This window comes from Coregonus lavaretus (assembly GCF_964263955.1).
Source record: "Coregonus lavaretus genome assembly, chromosome: 25".
Taxonomy (NCBI): domain Eukaryota; kingdom Metazoa; phylum Chordata; class Actinopteri; order Salmoniformes; family Salmonidae; genus Coregonus; species Coregonus lavaretus.
In genome coordinates this window covers 15,891,756-15,912,615 of record NC_140012.1, presented here as the reverse complement: position 1 = coordinate 15,912,615, position 20,860 = coordinate 15,891,756, and the positions used below count along the sequence as shown (strand labels likewise).

General features: G+C 41.3%; 1 protein-coding gene across 1 annotated transcript; it reads left to right on the top strand.

Moving 5' to 3' along the window:
• The first annotated feature begins 47 nt into the window (after positions 1–47).
• Positions 48–20,592, top strand: LOC311100839 (nucleolar complex protein 3 homolog). The gene is made up of 20 exons (XM_084141814.1): positions 48–188; positions 698–902; positions 1,157–1,280; positions 1,654–1,817; positions 1,957–2,022; positions 2,164–2,294; positions 3,397–3,652; positions 4,465–4,640; positions 4,889–5,017; positions 5,266–5,397; positions 11,107–11,187; positions 11,311–11,411; positions 11,506–11,578; positions 11,662–11,725; positions 13,019–13,090; positions 13,650–13,831; positions 13,980–14,108; positions 14,195–14,292; positions 20,070–20,154; positions 20,270–20,592. The coding sequence occupies exons 1-20, from the start codon at positions 180–182 to the stop codon at positions 20,402–20,404; spliced, it is 2,412 nt and encodes an 803-aa protein (XP_083997940.1). The 5' UTR covers positions 48–179; the 3' UTR covers positions 20,405–20,592.
• The last annotated feature ends 268 nt before the right edge of the window (positions 20,593–20,860 follow it).

Here is a 20,860-nt window from a genome sequence, read left to right as displayed (position 1 = left end):
TTTTATCTATGAAGAGATCACACTTAAGTTTTACTTCCATGATCTTTACCTAGTAGAGAAAAAAATACTTCCGGAATAGGAAAGAAACACGTGTGGAAACATTTTACAGTTTATAGCTAACTATTATTATAATGTATCGATTTAAACAAGTGCTCCATCTTTAAAATAAGTATTTTACGATGGCTCCGGTAAGTACATCGTGTTATAGCTAGCTAAGTAGCTAGATAGATAGTAACGCTGCTAACGGTAGCTGAATTGCTTTAGCTACATAGCTAGCTAGCTGATGTCTAGCTATGTACTTTTTCATTTTGTCAGCAGGCAATGGCTGGAATTTACGCTGAACATTTTGTCAACTACTGTTACTCACCATTATTATAGTGGACACTATTATCGACACATTTTCGCGAAATTGCTCTATTGTAAACAGCCTGTCATCATTGCTTCAACTAGAAATACACTAACTATTAGCTAACTAGTTATGTCTGCACTGCTTGCAGTTCTGACAGTGTGATTTGCAGAGAGGAACCCTAGCTATGTGTTGTTGGCTTATATAAGACTTCACATTGCTTGACATGCATTCATTTCATAACCTAGTCAGTCAAATCTAGCTGTACTAGCTAGTGACTATTCAACCCCAAATCATCACCCAGGTTGTCCTTATGAATACAAAGCAGTGACAACCTTTTCTCACCAACAGCCAAGGAGTAAGAAGAGGAAGCCGAGCTTTCGCAGGCTACTGAAGACAAGCAATGTGAAGCTTGACAACAAGCTAAAGAATCGTCAGTTCAAGAAGGAGAGCACTGACAAGAAACACCGCAAGGAGCAGAAGAAGCTCCGGGCAGCTATCAAAGATGCTGCCTTGAAGACCCCCCTCCCTCTGGAGCGCTACAAGAAGAGGCCAGGTGTGTGCAGCATGACTACCCATCCATACAGTAGTATAGCCTAACATCTAGGCCCTGACATCTAGCACTCAAGCTGAATGATGTCTGTACTGTAGTCAGTAACATGGTTTGGTTTACAATCCATGCACTCTTCCACACTATGGCATCAAAATAATTACGTAACCTATATAAAGTTATCATTATCATCATCGATTGTTTTTGTTAGACCTGTTTGGTGGCATTGATTACATGTCCCTGTCTGGGGTCTGTTACAGAGGATGAAGAGGAGGAGGAGTTTGTGGAGTCCCTGCCAATGGACATGATGGATGAAGATGACCTGGAGCAGATCAAGGCAATGGCTCAGAAAGCCTCTTTCCTCACCAGAGACCTGTCATCAAGGTAATTACAAGAGCTCGGGAAATCCATACAAATGTGAGAACTCCTTCAAGACTGTTGGAAAAGCATTCCAGGTGAAGCTGGTTGAGAGAATGCCAAGAGTGTGCAAAGCTGTCATCAAGGCAAAGGGTGGCTATTTTGAAGAATCTCAAATATAAAATATATTTTTATTTGTTTAACACTTTTTTTGGTTACTACATGATTCCATATGTGTTATTTCATAGTTTTGATGTCTTCACTATTACTCTACAATGTAGAAAATAGTAAAAATAAAGAAAAACCCTTCAATGAGTAGGTGTTCTAAAACTTTTGACCGGTAGTGTATGTCTGTAACTTATCTCCTCAACCTTACTTGTTTCTACTTGAATACCTGCAGTGGTCCAGTGCATGCCAAAAAGCGCAAGGGGGAGCAGCAGGGGCCAGAGAGTTATGAGAAGATGCCCAGAAAGATGCAGCTAACAGAGGAAAAGGAGGTCATTCACCTCCTGCCAATCAAAGACAAGATTAGAGGCCTCATCCCTCAAAGCATGGAGAAACCTGGTAGGATTATTCATATGTGTGTTACCCCTGAACATCTTCACCTCTAAGTTTACATATTCACCTAAGTCATATTGTTAAAACGTTTTAGAATTTACAGCTCTATTGATACAATTGAGTTGTATTGTTTTGTCTTTTTTAGTTGTACCAAAAAAGGCTGAGGAGGAGGAAGGAGATGTCCCAACTGGCTTGGAGCAATTTGAAAACGGTACCAGCATCATGAACACCTTTTTGAATTGAGTCAGCCATCCTCTCTGTGAAGGATGTATTGTTACACCAACTATTGGTAGCCCAGTCCTAGTCAGTAGATTAGGTGCTTCTCTCTGATGTTGCTGGTATTTTTCCACAGAGGATGAGGCTGTGACCGGGCCGGCCCTGACCCCTCAAGAGCAGCTGAAGCTCCGCACACAGAAGCTGACCGACAGGAAACTACGCATCGCTAGTCTAGGATCAGACATCCTCTCAGACCCCACCACCAACGTAAGCCCTGGTTCAAACAACGCTGCATCTCAGCACCGAACCAAAAAATACATCACTTTCTCTATGGAAGAGCGGGGATAGAGTGCCATCTGAAACCACGCAGTGCGCCTTGTCGGACTTCTGACGATAGTTTGGGAGCCTCTGCTGCTCTTGAGGCACAGTGCATGTGAAGCACGCCTCTGTTTCATGCAGCACGCCAGAGCAGTTCTTCCACTGTCGGGAGAAATGGTGATGCATATATTAATATAGTGTAAATTGCATGCAAAAAAAGGTTGCTTCGCTACCACACACACAACAGAAGCACAATCATGGCCTCGGATCCGCAGGTGGACGCGTTAGAACAGACCCAGGGTCTGTTTCTGTGGCGGCAGAAATGCTAATAGGCTCATGGTTAGTGTAGTTTATGCTGGTTTTTTAAACCAGCAACTGACAGTAAAAAAACAACTTCTCAACACGTTCATAACCGATGGGCAATATATCAACATGCAAATTGTTTTGCAATCTCAGGAGAAAATAGAACGTTTGCGTTGCACATAATATCGCTATGCTAACATATCTATCTCATGGTTTATTTTAGGGATGAGGAGACTTCGGGATTCCTTAGTAAAAGGGAGTTATGAAATCTGAAGACACTTTACATTTACCGATACACATGAAACTGATCATATTCACGGTTTCAAACATTAACTTCTGCGCCGCACAGGTGTGTGAATCGTCTTTCTTTGCCTTTTTAGTGCAATAAACTTTGTGCTTTCTTTAACACAGAAGAGGTCGCTGTTATGCCTGAATTCGACCCGAAACTAACAAGGAAGTCTGCAGTGTTGAGAGCAGTTGTATGAAACCAATCGATACGTCAAGAAAAGCCAGCCCGCTTTTTATTTCTATTCAGTTCGACATCATAAGTTAGGCGTCTGAACTGTGCGTTAGACTCCTCGGGCTACTGTTGCTTCCTAGTCCCCTTGGCAAAATAGTATTATTTTATGTCACATACCAATAATCACATAGCAGAGAGAAAGAGACTTGGGAAATGTTTTGTTTGACTGTCCTTGGTATTTATGTTTTCTGTATAAAACCAATGTATGAACTTTCTGTCTGTGTTCAGATCAAGAAGCTGAAAGAGCTGCGAGCCATGCTGATGGAGACAGACCCCTATGTGGCTGTGACGGTCAGAAAGCTGGTCATGGTCTCTCTGATGGAGGTCTTCAAGGATATCGTTCCGTCGTACAGAATTAGACCCCTGACAGAGACAGAGAAAGCCTCAAAGGTGAAGAAAGAGACCCAGCAGCTGAGGGAGTTTGAGGAGGGCTTGGTGAGCCAGTACAAGTTCTACCTGGAGAACCTGGAGCAGACTGTCAAAGGTAACCCACTAATATATTTATTTGTTGATATTGATGACTTGTTATGACTGGCTGGTGTCTGCTGTGACTGGCTGGTGTCTGCTGTGACTGGCTGGTGTCTGCTGTGACTGGCTGGTGTCTGCTGTGACTGGCTGGTGTCTGCTGTGATTGGCTGATGTCTGCTGTGATTGGCTGATGTCTGCTGTGACTGGCTGATGTCTGCTGTGACTGGCTGATGTCTGCTGTGACTGGCTGATGTCTGCTGTGACTGGCTGATGTCTGCTGTGACTGGCTGATGTCTGCTGTGACTGGCTGATGTCTGCTGTGACTGGTTGATGTCTGCTGTGACTGGCTGATGTTGATGGCTTGTGACTAGTTCATATAGACGGGTTGGTTGTTTAGCAACAAAAGAAATGCGTGCGCAACAATGGGGCAAAACAGACAGGGTTGGCTTAGACTGTTGAAATGTAAGCTATATATTTAGTCTCCAAATGTTTAGCTAGCAAGCCATATTAGCATAGACATGACATCAGTCAAAACACCTCAAAACAAGACATGGTATCAATAACAAGATGGAAACAAGCCACCTACGATTCCCCACATGGCAGCTTCTTGTCATTGTTGCTAGCTATCTGACTTTTCAGAATCATAAAAACGCACACCTTCCGGCCACATCAATGCCCGCGCATCATATTCCTGATGTCAGCCAACCCGTCTATTTGTTATGACTGGTTGATATTGATGACTTGTTGTGACTGGTTCATTGTTCTTATTTTGACTAGTTGATATTAATTACTGGCTGCTGTTGGTTGTAACCATTTGCTGCCCTGTAGACTGGAAGCAGAAGAAGAGAAAGAGGAGCGAGGCGGTGTCTCTGCAGTCTTATAAGGGCCTGGCTGAGGTGGCCATCCGCTGTATCTGTGAGCTGCTGGTGGCCCTGCCACACTTCAACTTCCACAACAACATCATCGTCATGGTGGTGCCCCTGATGAACGACACTATCAAGCGGGTGAGTCTGGGAGGCCCATTTCAGGCCCATAGTTCTAAATCTTGTAACGTGATATTCACTACAATATTAGCTTTAGACTTTGTAGCTATAGACTACAATGGGAATGGGCTCTGTAGAGACTAGTTTCTCTTAATTAAGATTACTTTGACTATCAATCAAAAGCAGTGGTTTTATCTTAGATGTACGAGGGGTGGGTTTGTCTCTTGTCTGACTGTGTTAACTGAGTTGATGTTATCTTGTTTGTCCAGGTGTCTGACATGTGCTGTGAAGCAGTCAAGAAGCTACTGAAACAGGACAAACAGGGCCAGGCCTCACTAGGGACAGTCAAAGTTATCTCCGGACTGGTCAAAAGCAGAAACTATGATGTCAGACCAGAGGTACTATTCACCTACTATTCAAGTCGTTTTGATGACATGGCTCTTAAAGAAATGCATCAAAGGCCCCCTGTAGCTCAGTTGGTAGAGCATGGCGCTTGCAACGCCAGGGTTGTGGGTTCGTTTCCCACAGGGGGCCAGTATGAAAAATGTATGCACTCACTTAACTGTAAGTTGCTCTGGATAAGAGCGTCTGCTAAATGACTAAAAATCTAAAAAATTTAAAATGTTCCCACTTCTTCACCCCACAGCTACTCAAGGTTCTCCTCTGCCTGAGGATAAAGGAGGTGGAGGTGAAGAAAGATACAGATGACACAGCTCCCAAAAAGAAGTTCATGAACTATAAAGACAAAAAGAAGAATCTGTCCAGGATGCAAAGGAAGGTCAGTAGCCCAAGCACCTGTGTGTAGGGACGTCAAACATTCAGCCTGTTGCAAAGCCCTATGGACACTCTAGTCTACAGCACCTGGTTAAAGTGTGTTTAGCTCAGATTGGTGATGATACTGTAAAAGTTTGTAGTCATCTCGATTACACAAAATCGATGACCTAAAACCGATCAATATCTTTGGTTTTGTACTAGGCTTGGGCAGTATCCAGATAGTCATACCTTCATACAGCCCTTGTGCCATACCGGGATATTTGGTAATACCGGCACTGACCACAAGGGCCGCTGTTTTCAAACCCCACTGATACTCTGTAATACGAAGGTTAGCAATGCTAACAAGTACATGTAAATTCACAAAGAGAATGCTAACGAGAGCATTGCTACTCACAGTTCGCTGCATGCACAAAACAAATATTAGCGCCAGCAAGGCTCTTGATCCAGGAGGGGATTCTCTGCTGTTACCAAGTGAATCCTTGGTTTTGGAAGAAGCTAACCACTTGGCTAGCTAGATTTTTATTTTATTTTACCTTTATTTAACTAGGCAAGTCAGTTAAGAACAAATTCTTATTTACAATGACGGCCTACACCGGCCAAACCCGGACGACGCTGTGCCAATTGTGCGCCACCCTATGGGACTCCCAATCACGGCCGGTTGTGATACAGCCTGGAATCGACACCTCAAGCGTTGAGCACTGAGATGCAGTGCCTTAGACCGCTGCGCCACTCGGGAGCCCGAGCTAGCTAGATAGCTAACTGGCTACTAAATTAGCAAACCAAACAACACAACTGTAGAGAATTTAGCACATTTTAGACAGTTAACTTAATAGTTATAAGATATCTAGCTGGCAAACATTTCGTTTTGAATTCCATACTGTAATTAGACCACCTGGTGCATGCTGCACAATAGTGAGTGACTAAAGACTAGCCTCTCATCGTTGTGTGCTTGTAAACAAATACCACGTGACTGGAGACTACCGCAAGCTTCATAATAATGTGGCAGGTGAAATGAAGAACACAATGTTCTTTATTTCCTAACGTATTGCACAAGTTGACTGGAGGTATTTACTTAAAGTACCTACAAATATTCACATTTATTAAGAAATAGTTTTTAAAAAATATTCAATTTTATTTGGAACGGCAAGCCAGACAAAATTAAACGGGCCTATTTATATAATGAATATGATTTCGGAGAACAGAAATGATTAAATATTAAAGCATTAGACCTATCACTAAAAGCTTCAGTCATACAAAAGTTATACTGAAATCTGAACTGGTTCTCTAGCAAATTAGTAAGATTGTCTCACCCAATGTTCAAGAATGGCCTTTTTCCCTTTATTCAGATTACAACCTCTCACTTTCAGTTATTTGAAAAGGAAATCATCTCCCAAATATCACTATTTCTAAAACAAGCCATAGAAAGTTGGTTGCAATTTCAATTTAATCCTCCAGAAACGACAGAACAAATAATGCAACAAATATTGTAGTTAAACTCAAATATACTAATTGATTAAAAAACCTTCTTCTATCATCGGTAGGACAGGTGGAGTTATGTCGCACATGTAGCTAACAAAAACATATGAAAATGTCTGCTCTACCCAAAATTACAACCAAATAATTGCAGCATTACCGCAAAAATGGAAGAGGAAAGTGGAAGGGGGAAAAAGTAAGGAACTTGTCTGTCGGCCTTGCATTAAAGAACATAATTGGTTAAAGAAAACTGTGATAAATAAAAAAAGGTATACCAGTTTCATTTAAGGACCAAAGGATTGACAGCCGTCCCAAAATAGTTGGGAAAAGATTTTTGACGTACCAATCCCATGGCATAGTGTTTATGAACTGATACGCAAAACGACGCCGGATTCAAAACTTAGAATTTTTCAATTTAAATTGTAAGTCGCTCTGGATAAGAGTGTCTGCTAAATTACTAAAATGTAAATTATTATATAAAATTCTTGCTACCAATAGAATGTTATTTATATGGGATATACAATCTTCTCAGCTCTGCAGATTTTGCTGCAAAGAGACAGAATCATTAGATCATTTGTTTTGGTACTGTCCATTTGTAGCTTGTTTTTGGACACAGGTCCAGGAATGGCTAAAGGATTGCAATATTTACCTGGAGCTAACCCTGCAGATAGCATTACTGGGTGATCTGAAAAGTCATAGTCATTCAATCAATAATAATAATACTTTTAGCAAAAATGTTTCTTTTCAATTCACAATCTGTAGAAACAATGAGAATAGAAGGGTTCAGAACTTTTGTGAAACATCACAGTACAGTTGAAAAATATATGGCAAATAGAAATCCAATATGGACGGTGTTAAGAGATAGATGGAAGGTGTTGAATGGAGCTGAAGGATGGGACTAATAACAACTAACAACAACTAATAACAACAAGATAACTAATAATGTAAGCATACTGTGTCCATAATAAGTATATAGGCTATAGGTTGGGAGCTTTTATTGTAAGTAATTCTTACAATTATTGTAAAATTAACTGTGTCCATAAAATGTATGTATAAGCTGGAAGTAGAGGCCTAAGCATTGTTGTTCACCAGTTTACTCCAATTAGGTAAGGGGTGGTGGGGTTGGAAAGTAATAAAGGGAAATATATTTTAAAAAAGGATATCTATATATATGTGTGTGTGTGTGTGTGTATATATATGTATGTATGTATGTATGTATGTATGTATATTTGCTAGAAGAAGAAAAAACATGGGGGATTGGAAGTGATGCAGACAATTACATTGATGGAAGTTACAATCTATCTGCAATATTAAAGCTCATCTACCCCCTAAAAAAAAAAAAAAAAAAGTTTCAACGGTATTTAAAAATCCTCCCGTGGCTTTTTCCAAATACCTCTGTATACGGTATATACCCAAGCTTTTTTTGTACCATTTTGATTTTGTCATATGCGCTGGGGTTCGCAGGACTTAGAACTCTGTCATTTACGAATTCAAATGACATGAACAATTTGTACAAAAATTACTGGCAACACACCAATACATTGATTTTGAGAGTCAAACTATCAGTGCCCTATAAAATCTGCGTTGTGGAAAATGCAGACAGAATCACACAATCCAGACATTAAAACGAAATTCAACTTAGTATGAAATCAAGTAAACGTATTGAACTTATTAGAACATTTATTAATTTGCCCAAGTGGATCATAAAATGCATCAGTAATTCGTTTTTTTTTCTGCAGCTTTCTGAAACGGGACAGGAATGCCCATCTGTGTGTTTTGTGCGCTGTGCCCGTACAGTGCATTTGGAAAGTATTCAGACCCCTTGACTTTTCCACATTTATTTTTTTACTTTACAGCCTTACTCTAAAATGGATTAAAACATTTTTTTCCCTCATCAATCTACACACAATACCCCACAATGACAAAGCAAAAACAGGTTTTTAGACATTTTAGCACATTTTTACAAATAAAATGATTTGATATTTACGTAAGTATACAGACCCTTTACTCAGTACTTTGTTGAAGCACCTTTTGGCAGCGATTACAGCCTCACGTCTTCTTGGGTATGACGCTACAAGCTTGGCAAACTTGTATTTGGGTATTTCTCCCATTCTTCTCTGCAGATCCTCTCAAGCTCTGTCAGGTTGGATGGGGAGCGTCGATGCACAGCTATTTTCAGATCTCTCCAGAGATGTTCGATCGGGTTCAAGTCCAGGCTCTGGCTGGGCCACTCAAGGACATTCAGAGACTTGTCCCGAAGCCACTCCTGCGTTGTCTTGGCTGTGTGCTTAGGGTCATTGTCCTGTTGGAAGGTGAACCTTCGCCCCAGTCTGAGGTCCTGAGCGCTCTGGAGCAGGTTTTCATCAAGGATCTCTCTGTACTTTGCTCCGTTCATCTTTCCCTCAATCCTGACTAGTCTCCCAGTCCCTGCCGCTGAAAAACATCCCCACAGCATGATGCTGCCACCACCGTGCTTCACCGTAGGGATGTTGCCAGGTTTCTTCCAGACGTGACGCTTGGCATTCAGGCCAAAGAGTTCAATCTTGGTTTCATCAGACCCTTCCCCAGATCTGTGCCTTGACACAATCCTGTCTCGGAGCTCTACGGACAATTCCTTCGACCTCATTGCTTGGTTTTTGCTCTGACATGCACTGTCAACTGTGGGACCTTATATATATATATACTGGTGTGTGCCTTTCCAAATCATGTCCAATCAATTGATTTTACCACAGGTGAACTCCCAAGTTGTAGAAACATCTCAAGGATGATCAATGGAAACAGGATGCACCTGAGCTCAATTTCGAGTCTCATAGCAAAAACGGGTTTGTTTGTCATTATGGGGTATTGTATGTAGATTTAGGATTATTATTATTTTTTGTCCATTTTAGAATAAGGCTGTAACATAACAAAATGTGGAAAAAGTCGAGGGGGTCTGAATACTTTCCGAAGGCACTGTATGTCTAGTCTACATTTTGTGTAGCTGTTAGCGATAATGATAACCGTCTGCTGGTAGATGGAAAGGCTTTCCCAAAAAACGTATCAATTAAATGTTAACTACAAACTAGCCTATGCTACCTGGCAGAATGATATCATGATTATTTGCATCACTCCAGTGGCCATTTGTTCTGCACACCCTGCAATCATATGAGCGCTACAGAAACTACACTAACTAAACAATGGTCTCTGGCTGGTGCCCATTGCATTAAAGGGTAACTACACCCAAAATATAAAAAATGCTTCGATTTTACCCAGACCACAAAAGTGGTCTCTTGATGTGGGTTAAGCATTGTTGTCGACTTATAACATCCAATTTATAACATCCAATTTAGTTTTTCTATTAGTCTCCCGAGTGGCGCAGTGGTCTAAGGCACTGCATCGCAGTGCTATCTGTCGTAGCTGGCCGCGACCGGGAGACCCATGGGGCGGCGTGCAATTGGCCCAGCGTCGTCCAGGGTAGGGGAAGGAATGGCCTGGATGTAAATGTATTACAAAAAGTGTGATTTTTGAGAGCTAAAACCTGGAAATACGAAACGGAGAAAACGGAATTTGGGAAACAATGGAATCAGGCAAAAAGATAACAGATTTGATAGGGCCCTAAACTATCGCTTAAACTACAGCCAACCCTTGTCAATGTAGATATCCTATGGCCCCAAATGTACTTCGTTGAAGTTAAATAACAACGCAACTGATTTGTTTCCTTTACTGTTTCGGCAGCCTCCCAAAATCTCTATCCACTAGTTTTGAATTTAGATGAGTCTTCAACAAATTCTCGTTTAACCAGTGATGTAAAAATCATTCTCAGATTCCGTTTTTGGTGCGTGTGCAGCTTCTAAGGCGATAATATGAATACTATTGTTGCACATGTATGTGTAGAGAGTACATTTTATGTTTAGATTTTCTATATATCATGAACTGTTTCTGCGAATCAGTTATGGATTCTGACATGTTAAAAATATGTTTTGACATTGAGCTATTTATCAAAATGTTTTGTCAACTGGAAGCAGCGACAGCATCATTTAACTTATGTTTTAGGAACATAAATTGAACTTTCAACAATCATTTCCAATGGTATTGAACTGCTGAATGAGTCCAAAAACATGCTGTGATTTATTTTGATGTTTTAGCAGAAATCACATAAACCGGTTTGCCTTGCCTATTGTGTGTCTGCCTGTGTACAATCTGTACATTTTTTATGTGTCTGTGAAAAGAGTGTAATGTATGTGTCCTGTCATCCTTACAGTGGAAGAAGGCTGAAGAGAAACTAGAGAAAGAGCTGCTAGAGGCTGAGGCATCAGAGAGCAAAGACAAGAAGCTCAAACTGGTGAGTGTTTATTCTCCAAAGTTACAACAGACCTGAAACGACTCAATTTGTTTTTGTGAAAACACTTTTACACTTCTCACGACAAAAGGTCTAACATCATTCCAATTGTTCTCTCTCTCCTAGCACACAGAGACTTTGAACATAGTGTTCTTGATATACTTCAGAGTACTGAAGAAAGCTCAAAAGTCGATCCTGCTTCCCTCCGTTTTAGAAGGTCTAGCAAAGTAAGAGAGACTACCTGTTTCCAGAGACATGAGTCACTTTCTGACAAATTGAAATATGGAGGCTTTCTTTTAAGACAAATATTTTTCTCCTAAGGTTTGCCCATCTGATCAACCTGGAGTTCTTTGATGACTTGTTGAACGTTCTCCAACATCTTATCCAATCAGGAGTGAGTATACATATTCTACCAATCCTATCAAAATGCTATTCACATCATCTTGTATGATTGCCTAATGACTTTTCTCTCCGTAGGATCTGACCTATCGGGAAAGCCTTCACTGCATTCAGACAGCTTTCAACATTCTCTCTGGTCAAGGTCAGTGATGGTTTATGATGACTTCAATAATAAACATGATTAAAAACCTCACTGAATACTGTGTATATAACATACTGTTTGTGCTTAAAGGATAGGTTCACTTTTTTAACCAAATCAGTATTTTGAATGTAAATGTCCAGACACTTCTTTTGCGATTTCACTTGGTTTTGAGAAACTTACCCCTTCAGCGATATACTTCCTCATGCTCGTTTGCAGTTGCATGGGCACAGATAAAACATTAACAAAGACTCCAAAAACACCCATATACGTCCTTTTACAAACAGCAACACTCCTAGTATAGTGATTTAGGTCTTTAGATGTTGTACACATGAAACATTGTCATTCGAACTTTATCCGCAATGTTATATTCCATTTTGTTGTACTCAAGCGATACTTCTTAATGTAGCTCGCGCATGCGCACACAGAAAAGTATCGCTGGAGTCCAACAAAATGTTGTTGTGGAAATCTGTTGGAGCTCAAGTCGACTACAAAACCCAATTAAATGCGCTCTCAGGGCATGCTGGTTGTAATACCAAAGTCAATGTCAGCATGTGATCTAGCTAGTAAGCTGCAAAATCCCCGGAAATAACTGCACTATCAATTTAGGAGTCTAAAATCTCACCATGTTCAAGCTGCAGCTAGATCGCCACATCTCAAACTGCGAGGTTGCTCTTTGCAATGGCCCCCTCCTCACACCACACAGACAGAGGGCCAAGGGGGGAGAGGAGGAAGAATCGCTTTGCGTGATAGTAGTTTAAGGAAAAACGCAGTGGAACAATTTGGTCCACTGTTAGTTTGAGTACGTCAGTGGAATATATACTTCATCATGTTGATATAAATGGCTGATTGTGTTCTAGACACAATATGCTTACATCGTATTAGGGTCACATGGCGAATCGGGGGTCAAGGTATTTTTTCAAATTGTTAAAACATTTGTATCAATGTTAGCGCCAATCTCCGGGAGGGTCAATAGGATAATTAACGTGGTAGGTTAGGAGAATTAGCATAAGGTTAGGGAAAGGTTTAGGGTTAGCTAAAATGCTACAATTGTCCCAGACGTGACTCAATCATATCTAGGTACATCCAGGTCTGCCCTGAGAACAGTCTTGGTTTCCACTAATGCAATGCTGCGGCAATATGGTGCGTGATGTTAGACACAAAAAATGCTGATTTAGTAGACGGACCACTTAGAACATAAACAACACATTTTTCTCAGTCACGGATCGCAAACGATGAAAACATTTGTTTTTATGTAGTATACTATTCCTTTAATAAATTTCCCTCTGCGAACAGGTGATGTCCTCAATATTGACCCACTGAAGTTCTACACCCATCTGTACAAGACACTGCTCAAACTCAATGCTGGTAAGTCAAACTACCCTATAGCTTATTCAAACCCATGTCTGGCTCTTTGACACAAGATCCATTGTGCTCTGAAGGTCCACCTGTACCTGGAGTGACTGTTCATAAGTCTTAAAGGTCAATGCAGCCGTTTGTATCTCAATATCAAATAATTTCAGGGTAACTATTAAGTACCTTACTGTGAATTAAAATGGTCAAAAATAAACAAATAGCTTCTTAGCAATTTCTCAAGCAATAATTTTCTTAGGACTGTCTGGGAGTGGTCAGAGTGGGGAAAATGTGCAGTTATTGGTAGAGAGCTTTGGAACTCTCTTTCTTATTGGTCTGTTAATTAATTTACCGCATGGTGATATCACCATGGAAGGCCAAAACTCCATCCCCCCCAAAACAGGCTGAAATTCCAGGAGGTATTTTCAAACACCTCTTACACTAAAAGGGCAGTATCATTTTCACAATTTCACAGTATTATTCCAACCTCATAGTGTGGAAATGTATATAAAGCACCAGAAAATCTCATTTGTGACTGCACTGGGCATTTAAAAAATGTGGATGCTTTTCCCAGGTGCATCTAATGATGACATCAGCATCGTGCTGCGTTGTCTCGACGTGATGCTGACCAAGCGCAGGAAACAGGTGACCCTGCAGCGCGCCCTGGCCTTTGTCAAGAGACTGAGCACGCTCAGTCTGCACACACTGCCCAACGCTACGGTGGGCATCCTGGCATCCAACAGGACGTTGATACATGTAAGTGTTTATCGTGTGTGCATCTGCGTGTATTATGGAGAGAGATTGTGAGAGAGAGAGTGCATGAAGTGTGTAAGATTGAGTCATGAGTGTGTGAGAGCATATGTGTGTGATTTAAGAAAGCTGTGCTCCCCATCTCTCTCCGCAGACCTTCCCCAAGTGTGACATCCTCCTAGACAATGAGGCTCAGGGTAGTGGGGTGTTCCTTCCTGAGCTGGATGAGCCAGAGTACTGCAACCCTCAGAACACTGCCCTGTGGGAGCTACACACACTTAGGGTAAATACGCAGAAAGCACACACACACAAAAAATAAATAATACACATACAGGTATAGCTGATGGCGTTGCTGTTGTTGTGTTGCAGAGACATTACCACCCAGTGGTCAGGAGGTTTGCCACTCACCTCTGTGCAGGGGCTCCTAGTGAAGGATCTGGAGCGCTAATCGTTCAACTCGCTAGAAGGTAAGAACAAGAGGATCCCGTAACTTCAAATCTCACATTTAATTCATCCTCTATCAAAAGCCATTTGCTGCTCCTCCAGTTCTCTAACAAATACTCATACAAGACCCATGGTTCGTATGGTCATGAAAATCCTGGAAAAGTCATGGAATTTTAAAATGGTGTTCTCGACGAACAGTTATTGTGCTGACATTGCTTCCAGAGGCAGTTTGGAACTCGTAGTGAATGTTGCAACCCAGGCCAGACGATTGTTACGCACTACACGCTTCTGCACTTGGCGGTCCCGTTCTGTGAGCTTGTGTGGCCTACCACTTCACGGCTGAGCCGTTGTTGCTCCTAGATGTTTCCACTTCACAATAACAGCACTTACAGTTGACCGGGGAAGCAGGGCAGAAATTTGACGAACAGACTTGTTGGAAAGGTGGCATCCTATGACGGTGCCACTTTGAAAGTCACTGAGCTCTTCAGTAAGGCCATTCTACTGCCAATGTTTGTCTATGGAGATTACATGGCTGTGTGCTCGATTTTATACACCTGTTAGCAACGGGTGTGGCTGAAATAGCCGAATCCACTAATTTGAAGGGGTGTCCACATACTTTTGTGTAGTTATTTACCTGTCATGTGACATTTACTTGGCCCCACCTTTATTTCTATAGACATCTGCTTCTGTCCACAATGCTGCCTGAGGAAGACTTGAGTAGTGGAAACGCGTTGCAGTTTAGCGTCCTGATTTACAATGCTGACTGCTCCTACAGTGGGGAAAAAATGTATTTAGTCAGCCACCAATTGTGCAAGTTCTCCCACTTAAAAAGATGAGAGAGGCCTGTAATTTTCATCATAGGTACACGTCAACTATGACAGACAAAATGAGAAATGTTTTTCCAGAAAATCACATTGTAGGATTTTTTATGAATTTATTTGCAAATTATGGTGGAAAATAAGTATTTGGTCACCTACAAACAAGCAAGATTTCTGGCTCTCACAGACCTGTAACTTCTTTAAGAGGCTCCTCTGTCCTCCACTCGTTACCTGTATTAATGGCACCTGTTTGAACTTGTTATCAGTATAAAAGACACCTGTCCACAACCTCAAACAGTCACACTCCAAACTCCACTATGGCCAAGACCAAAGAGCTGTCAAAGGACACCAGAAACAAAATTGTAGACCTGCACCAGGCTGGAAAGACTGAATCTGCAATAGGTAAGCAGCTTGGTTTGAAGAAATCAACTGTGGGAGCAATTATTAGGAAATGGAAGACATACAAGACCACTGATAATCTCCCTCGATCTGGGGCTCCACGCAAGATCTCACCCCGTGGGGTCAAAATGATCACAAGAACGGTGAGCAAAAATCCCAGAACCACACAGGGGGACCTAGTGAATGACCTGCAGAGAGCTGGGACCAAAGTAACAAAGCCTACCATCAGTAACACACTACGCCGCCAGGGACTCAAATCCTGCAGTGCTAGACGTGTCCCCCTGCTTAAGCCAGTACATGTCCAGGCCCGTCTGAAGTTTGCTAGAGTGCATTTGGATGATCCAGAAGAGGATTGGGAGAATGTCATATGGTCAGATGAAACCAAAATATAACTTTTTGGTAAAAACTCAACTCGTCGTGTTTGGAGGACAAAGAATGCTGAGTTGCATCCAAAGAACACCATACCTACTGTGAAGCATGGGGGTGGAAACATCATGCTTTGGGGCTGTTTTTCTGCAAAGGGACCAGGACGACTGATCCGTGTAAAGGAAAGAATGAATGGGGCCATGTATCGTGAGATTTTGAGTGAAAACCTCCTTCCATCAGCAAGGGCATTGAAGATGAAACGTGGCTGGGTCTTTCAGCATGACAATGATCCCAAACACACCGCCCGGGCCTAGCCAGTCTCCAGATCTCAACCCCATAGAAAATCTTTGGAGGGAGTTGAAAGTCTGTGTTGCCCAGCGACAGCCCCAAAACATCACTGCTCTAGAGGAGATCTGCATGGAGGAATGGGCCAAAATACCAGCAACAGTGTGTGAAAACCTTGTGAAGACTTACAGAAAACGTTTGACCTGTGTCATTGCCAACAAAGGGTATATAACAAAGTATTGAGAAACTTTTGTTATTGACCAAATACTTATTTTCCACCAGAATTTGCAAATAAATTCATTAAAAATCCTACAATGTGATTTTCTGGATTTCTTTTCTCATTTTGTCTGTCATAGTTGACGTGTACCTATGATGAAAATTACAGGTCTCTCTCATCTTTTTAAGTGGGAGAACTTGCACAATTGGTGGCTGACTAAATACTTTTTTTCCCCCCACTATATATATATTCTTTATTGAACTATTAACAGAATATATTTACAAAAGTTTATTGAAATGTGCTGGCCTTCTTTCTTGGATTACCCGACATTTAATGGTCTACCTTCCCACTGCCCTCATCTCACCCGCGTTTGATTAACAAATTCAAGCACCACTAATTTAGAAAAAAACATTGATTTGTCCCCTTTGCAGTAAGACATTGTCTCTTGCAGTCACGTTGCGCTTATGAAAATATATATAGCGTAAGGATGTGGTACTGGTGACGTTAAACACTTCTCCAATCGTTGTTGAGATCTGATATTCTATGCAGCGCAAGACAAGAGACGGGCCAATGTCATGTCAACCAATAACATTTATCAAATCCTTTCGGGCTAAATTCCAGCTAAACTATGAGAGGAGTTAGGCCTAACTGTAACTTACAAAAAGCGTCCTAATGACGAAGAGCGTGGTTCTGCCACTTCTCACACAATGGTGCTGATTTAGTAAAGTTGAAAATTGAAAAGATGTCTTGGAATATCACAATGATTAATTAGTATTCTACATAACAGAACCAAATATAGTAGCATAGTATAACGTTAGTTACACCCCCCAAAAACACCTAATTTAATGAGATTTTAGGATGGTTAGCTGAAAGTAAAAAAGAAAAATGAATGCGGCCAAAACGCAACAGCGAGCGCCACTGGGCAGAATGTACTTTGATTTAAACAAAATGCAGGAAGGCTATATAATTAACACCATCTGCTCTAATTTGCTCACAAAACAGTAATTCAAGAATATCTAAATGCATATTCCCATGAAATTGATTGAGGTCAAATTATTGGCATGCAGATGCAGTTTAGATGTTTCACCAGTAAAACGTGAAAAATTATCATTCACAGTTGACAGTGATGGCCTATTTTGAAATTAGGTATACCTAACTTGGTGTTTGAGGGTATAAAAAAATATAACGTTTTCTTGAGACAATGTGTGGGCATACGCAGACGTTGCAATTGGAGGATGAATTTTATGCACAGGCCTATTCTATAATAATATTCAAAAGACTACATCTGTCAGTACAAACTTCGAGAAATTATGATGGCATTTACATTTTTAAGGCGCTCCGGCGCCTAAAAATGTATCTGCACCATGAGGGGGATTTTGGAGGGGGGGTTGCTTCTGCCCAATTTCTGTATTAATGTAGGCTACACTGTCCCGCATTTTAAAATGTGGTCACCCTAGCCGCGAAGGCCATACAAAGTTGATTTACTTTTTGGAACGATTCATTAAAACAATTATTTTTGACAACAAATGATTCACTTCACCATTGTATTAGTTGGGATTTGAATCGCAAACAGTAATTTTAGGAAAAAATATTAGATGTAGCCTTTCTTTTGGATTATGTGGCTTCAAAACTTGTTTTGTAGATACTTCCAGTTCATTTGGCCATCCAATGTATGGGACATGGCAACTTAATAGATGCTAGTCACCCTGCAAAGTAAACACTTCTAAGATTGCTAAATATGACTACACTAGAAAAAGGTACATTTCCTGAAGAAAATTTGTGGGCTTGCTTCAGCTGAATAAAAATATTTGTAGCCTACTATAGCCATTTGAACTTTGATAAAGTGCATTCGGAAAGTATTCAGACCCCTTGACTTTTTCCACATTTTGTTACGTTACAACCTTATTCTAAAATGGATTAAATAAATACAAATCCTCATCCATCTACACACAATACCCCATAATGACAACGCGAAAACAGGTTTTTAGAAAGTTTTGCAAATGTATAAAAAAACATACTTTATTGACATAGGTATTCAAACCCTTTGCTATGAGACTCGAAATTGAGCTCAGGTGCATCCTGTTCCCATTGATCATCCTTGATGTTTCTACAACCTGATTGGAGTCCACATGTGGTAAATTAAATTGATTGGACAGGATTGTGTCGAGGCACAGATCTGGGGAAGGGTACCAAAAAATGTCTGCAGCATTGATGGTCCCCAAGAACAGTGGCCGCCATCATTCTTAAATGGAAGAAGTTTGGAAGCACCAAGACTCTTCCTAGAACTGGCCGCCTGGCCAAACTGAGCAATCAGGGGAGAAGGGCCTTGGTCAGGGAGGTGACCAAGAACCCGATGGTCACTCTGACAGAGCTCCAGAGTTCCTCTGTGGAGATGGGAAAACCTTCCAGAAGGACAACCATCTCTGCAGCACTCCACCAATCAGGCCTTTATGGTAGAGTGGCCAGACGGAAGCCACTCCGTAAAAGGCACGACAGCCCTCTTGGAGTTTGCCAAAAGGCACCTAAAGACTCTCAGACCATGAGAAACAAGATTCTCTGTTCTGATGAAACCAAGATTGAACTCTTTGGCCTAAATGCCAAGCGTCACGTCTAGAGGAAACCTGGCACCATCCCTACGGTGAAGCATAGTGGTGGCAGCATCATGCTGTGGGGATGTTTTTCAGTGGCAGGGACTGGGAGACTAGTCAGGCTCGAGGGAAAGATGAACGGAGCAAAGTACAGAGAGATACTTGATGAAAACCTGCTCCAGAGCGCTCAAGACTGGGGCGAAGGTTCACCTTACGACAGGACAACGACCTTAAGCACACAACCAAGACAACGCAGGAGTGGCTTCTGGACAAGTCTCTGAATGTCCTTGAGTGGTCCAGCCAGAGCCCAGACTTGAACCCAATCGAACATCTCTGGAGAGACCTGAAAATAGCTGTGGAGCGACGCTCCCCATCTAACATGACAGAGCTTGAGAGGATCTGCAGAGAAGAATGGGAGAAACTCCCCAAATACAGGTGTGCCAAGCTTGTAGCGTCATACCCAAGAAGACTTGTCAGGTGCTTCAACAAAGTACTGAGGAAAGGGTCTGAATACTTATGTAAATGGGATATTTGTTTTTTATGTAATACATTTGCAAAAAGTTATGAAACAGTTTTTGCTTTGTCATTATGGGGTATTGTTTGTAGGTTGATGAGGGGAAAAAAACTACTTAATCCATTTTAGAATTAGGCTGTAACGTAAAGAAAATGTGGAAAAAGTCAAGGGGTCTGAATACTTTCCGAATGCACTTGTTTCAAGCAAATTATTTCAAATGCCATAAAACGTATTTGGTTGTAATTTTATACATCAAGGGTGGTCACCCAGTAGCTCTACGGAATGAGGGTTGACCACATGTGTTTTATACAGTTCCCTAACAGGTACTTGGGGGGGGTTAAGTTCCTTGCACAACGACAGGACATGGTACGTGCGATCAGAGAGCAGCCTCCCAGTGTCGATACCATATTATGCTTAATTTTTTATACGTACATAGAGACGCCGCCAGTTGTTGGTCATGGAAATTTGGTTAAAAGTCATGAAATTCCATCTTTCAAAATGTGTATGAACCCTGAAGACTAAAGTAATTCTCAACGGTGCATGAGATATTAACCAAAGATGTGTGCATGTGCAGTATGAAAAAAGTGCTAGCTTCACTTTTAACCCCTCTCAGGCACCCAGTGGAGCTGTTTGAGGACTACAGAGCTAAAGACATGACATTCAATCCTCCAGTGGCAGCGCCTAACACAAAGAAGAAGGTACAGTAGTACACTTCCCTCTTTGTCCATATATATTCCAGAATTTTATTAGGCCCACTTTACTGAATTGTCTTTGTGCTAATCTTATCTCCAAACACTTTGCATTGTGTTGCAGGATTATTTCACGATAGGCACTGCCCTGCTGGATGATAAATTAAAGCAACAGATTGATCGTGTTCTCTCAGCGGAGGAAGAGGATCCTATGTCGCTGGATTTCTCTGCAATTCTACCACAGACCAACAGCTCATAATACTTCAGACCCCACCGGAAAAACACCCCCTTTCCTTTGTGCCCATGCCTGTATTTTAGATCTAAGTGGACTGTAATAAACAATCAACCGTTGACTGGTTTCTGTTGGTGACAGTGCTGTTTGATCATTGTCTTTGCGGTTGACATTTTTGACAAGAATGTACAAAATAATGGATACATTAAAGTATTGTTGAGTTAAACCACCTGCCTCATTGATTACTCATATCCCTGACCTACAGTGCCTTCAGAAAGTTGTCACACCCCTTGACTTTTTCCACGTTTTGTTACAACCTGAATTTAAAAAGGATTCAATTAAGATTGTGTCACTGGCCTACACACAATGTCCCATAATGTGAAAGTGGAATTATGTCTTGAGTCAATAAGTATTCAACCCCTTTGTTATGGCAAGCCTAATTAAATTGAGTAGAAATGTGCTTAACTCACATAAATTGCATGG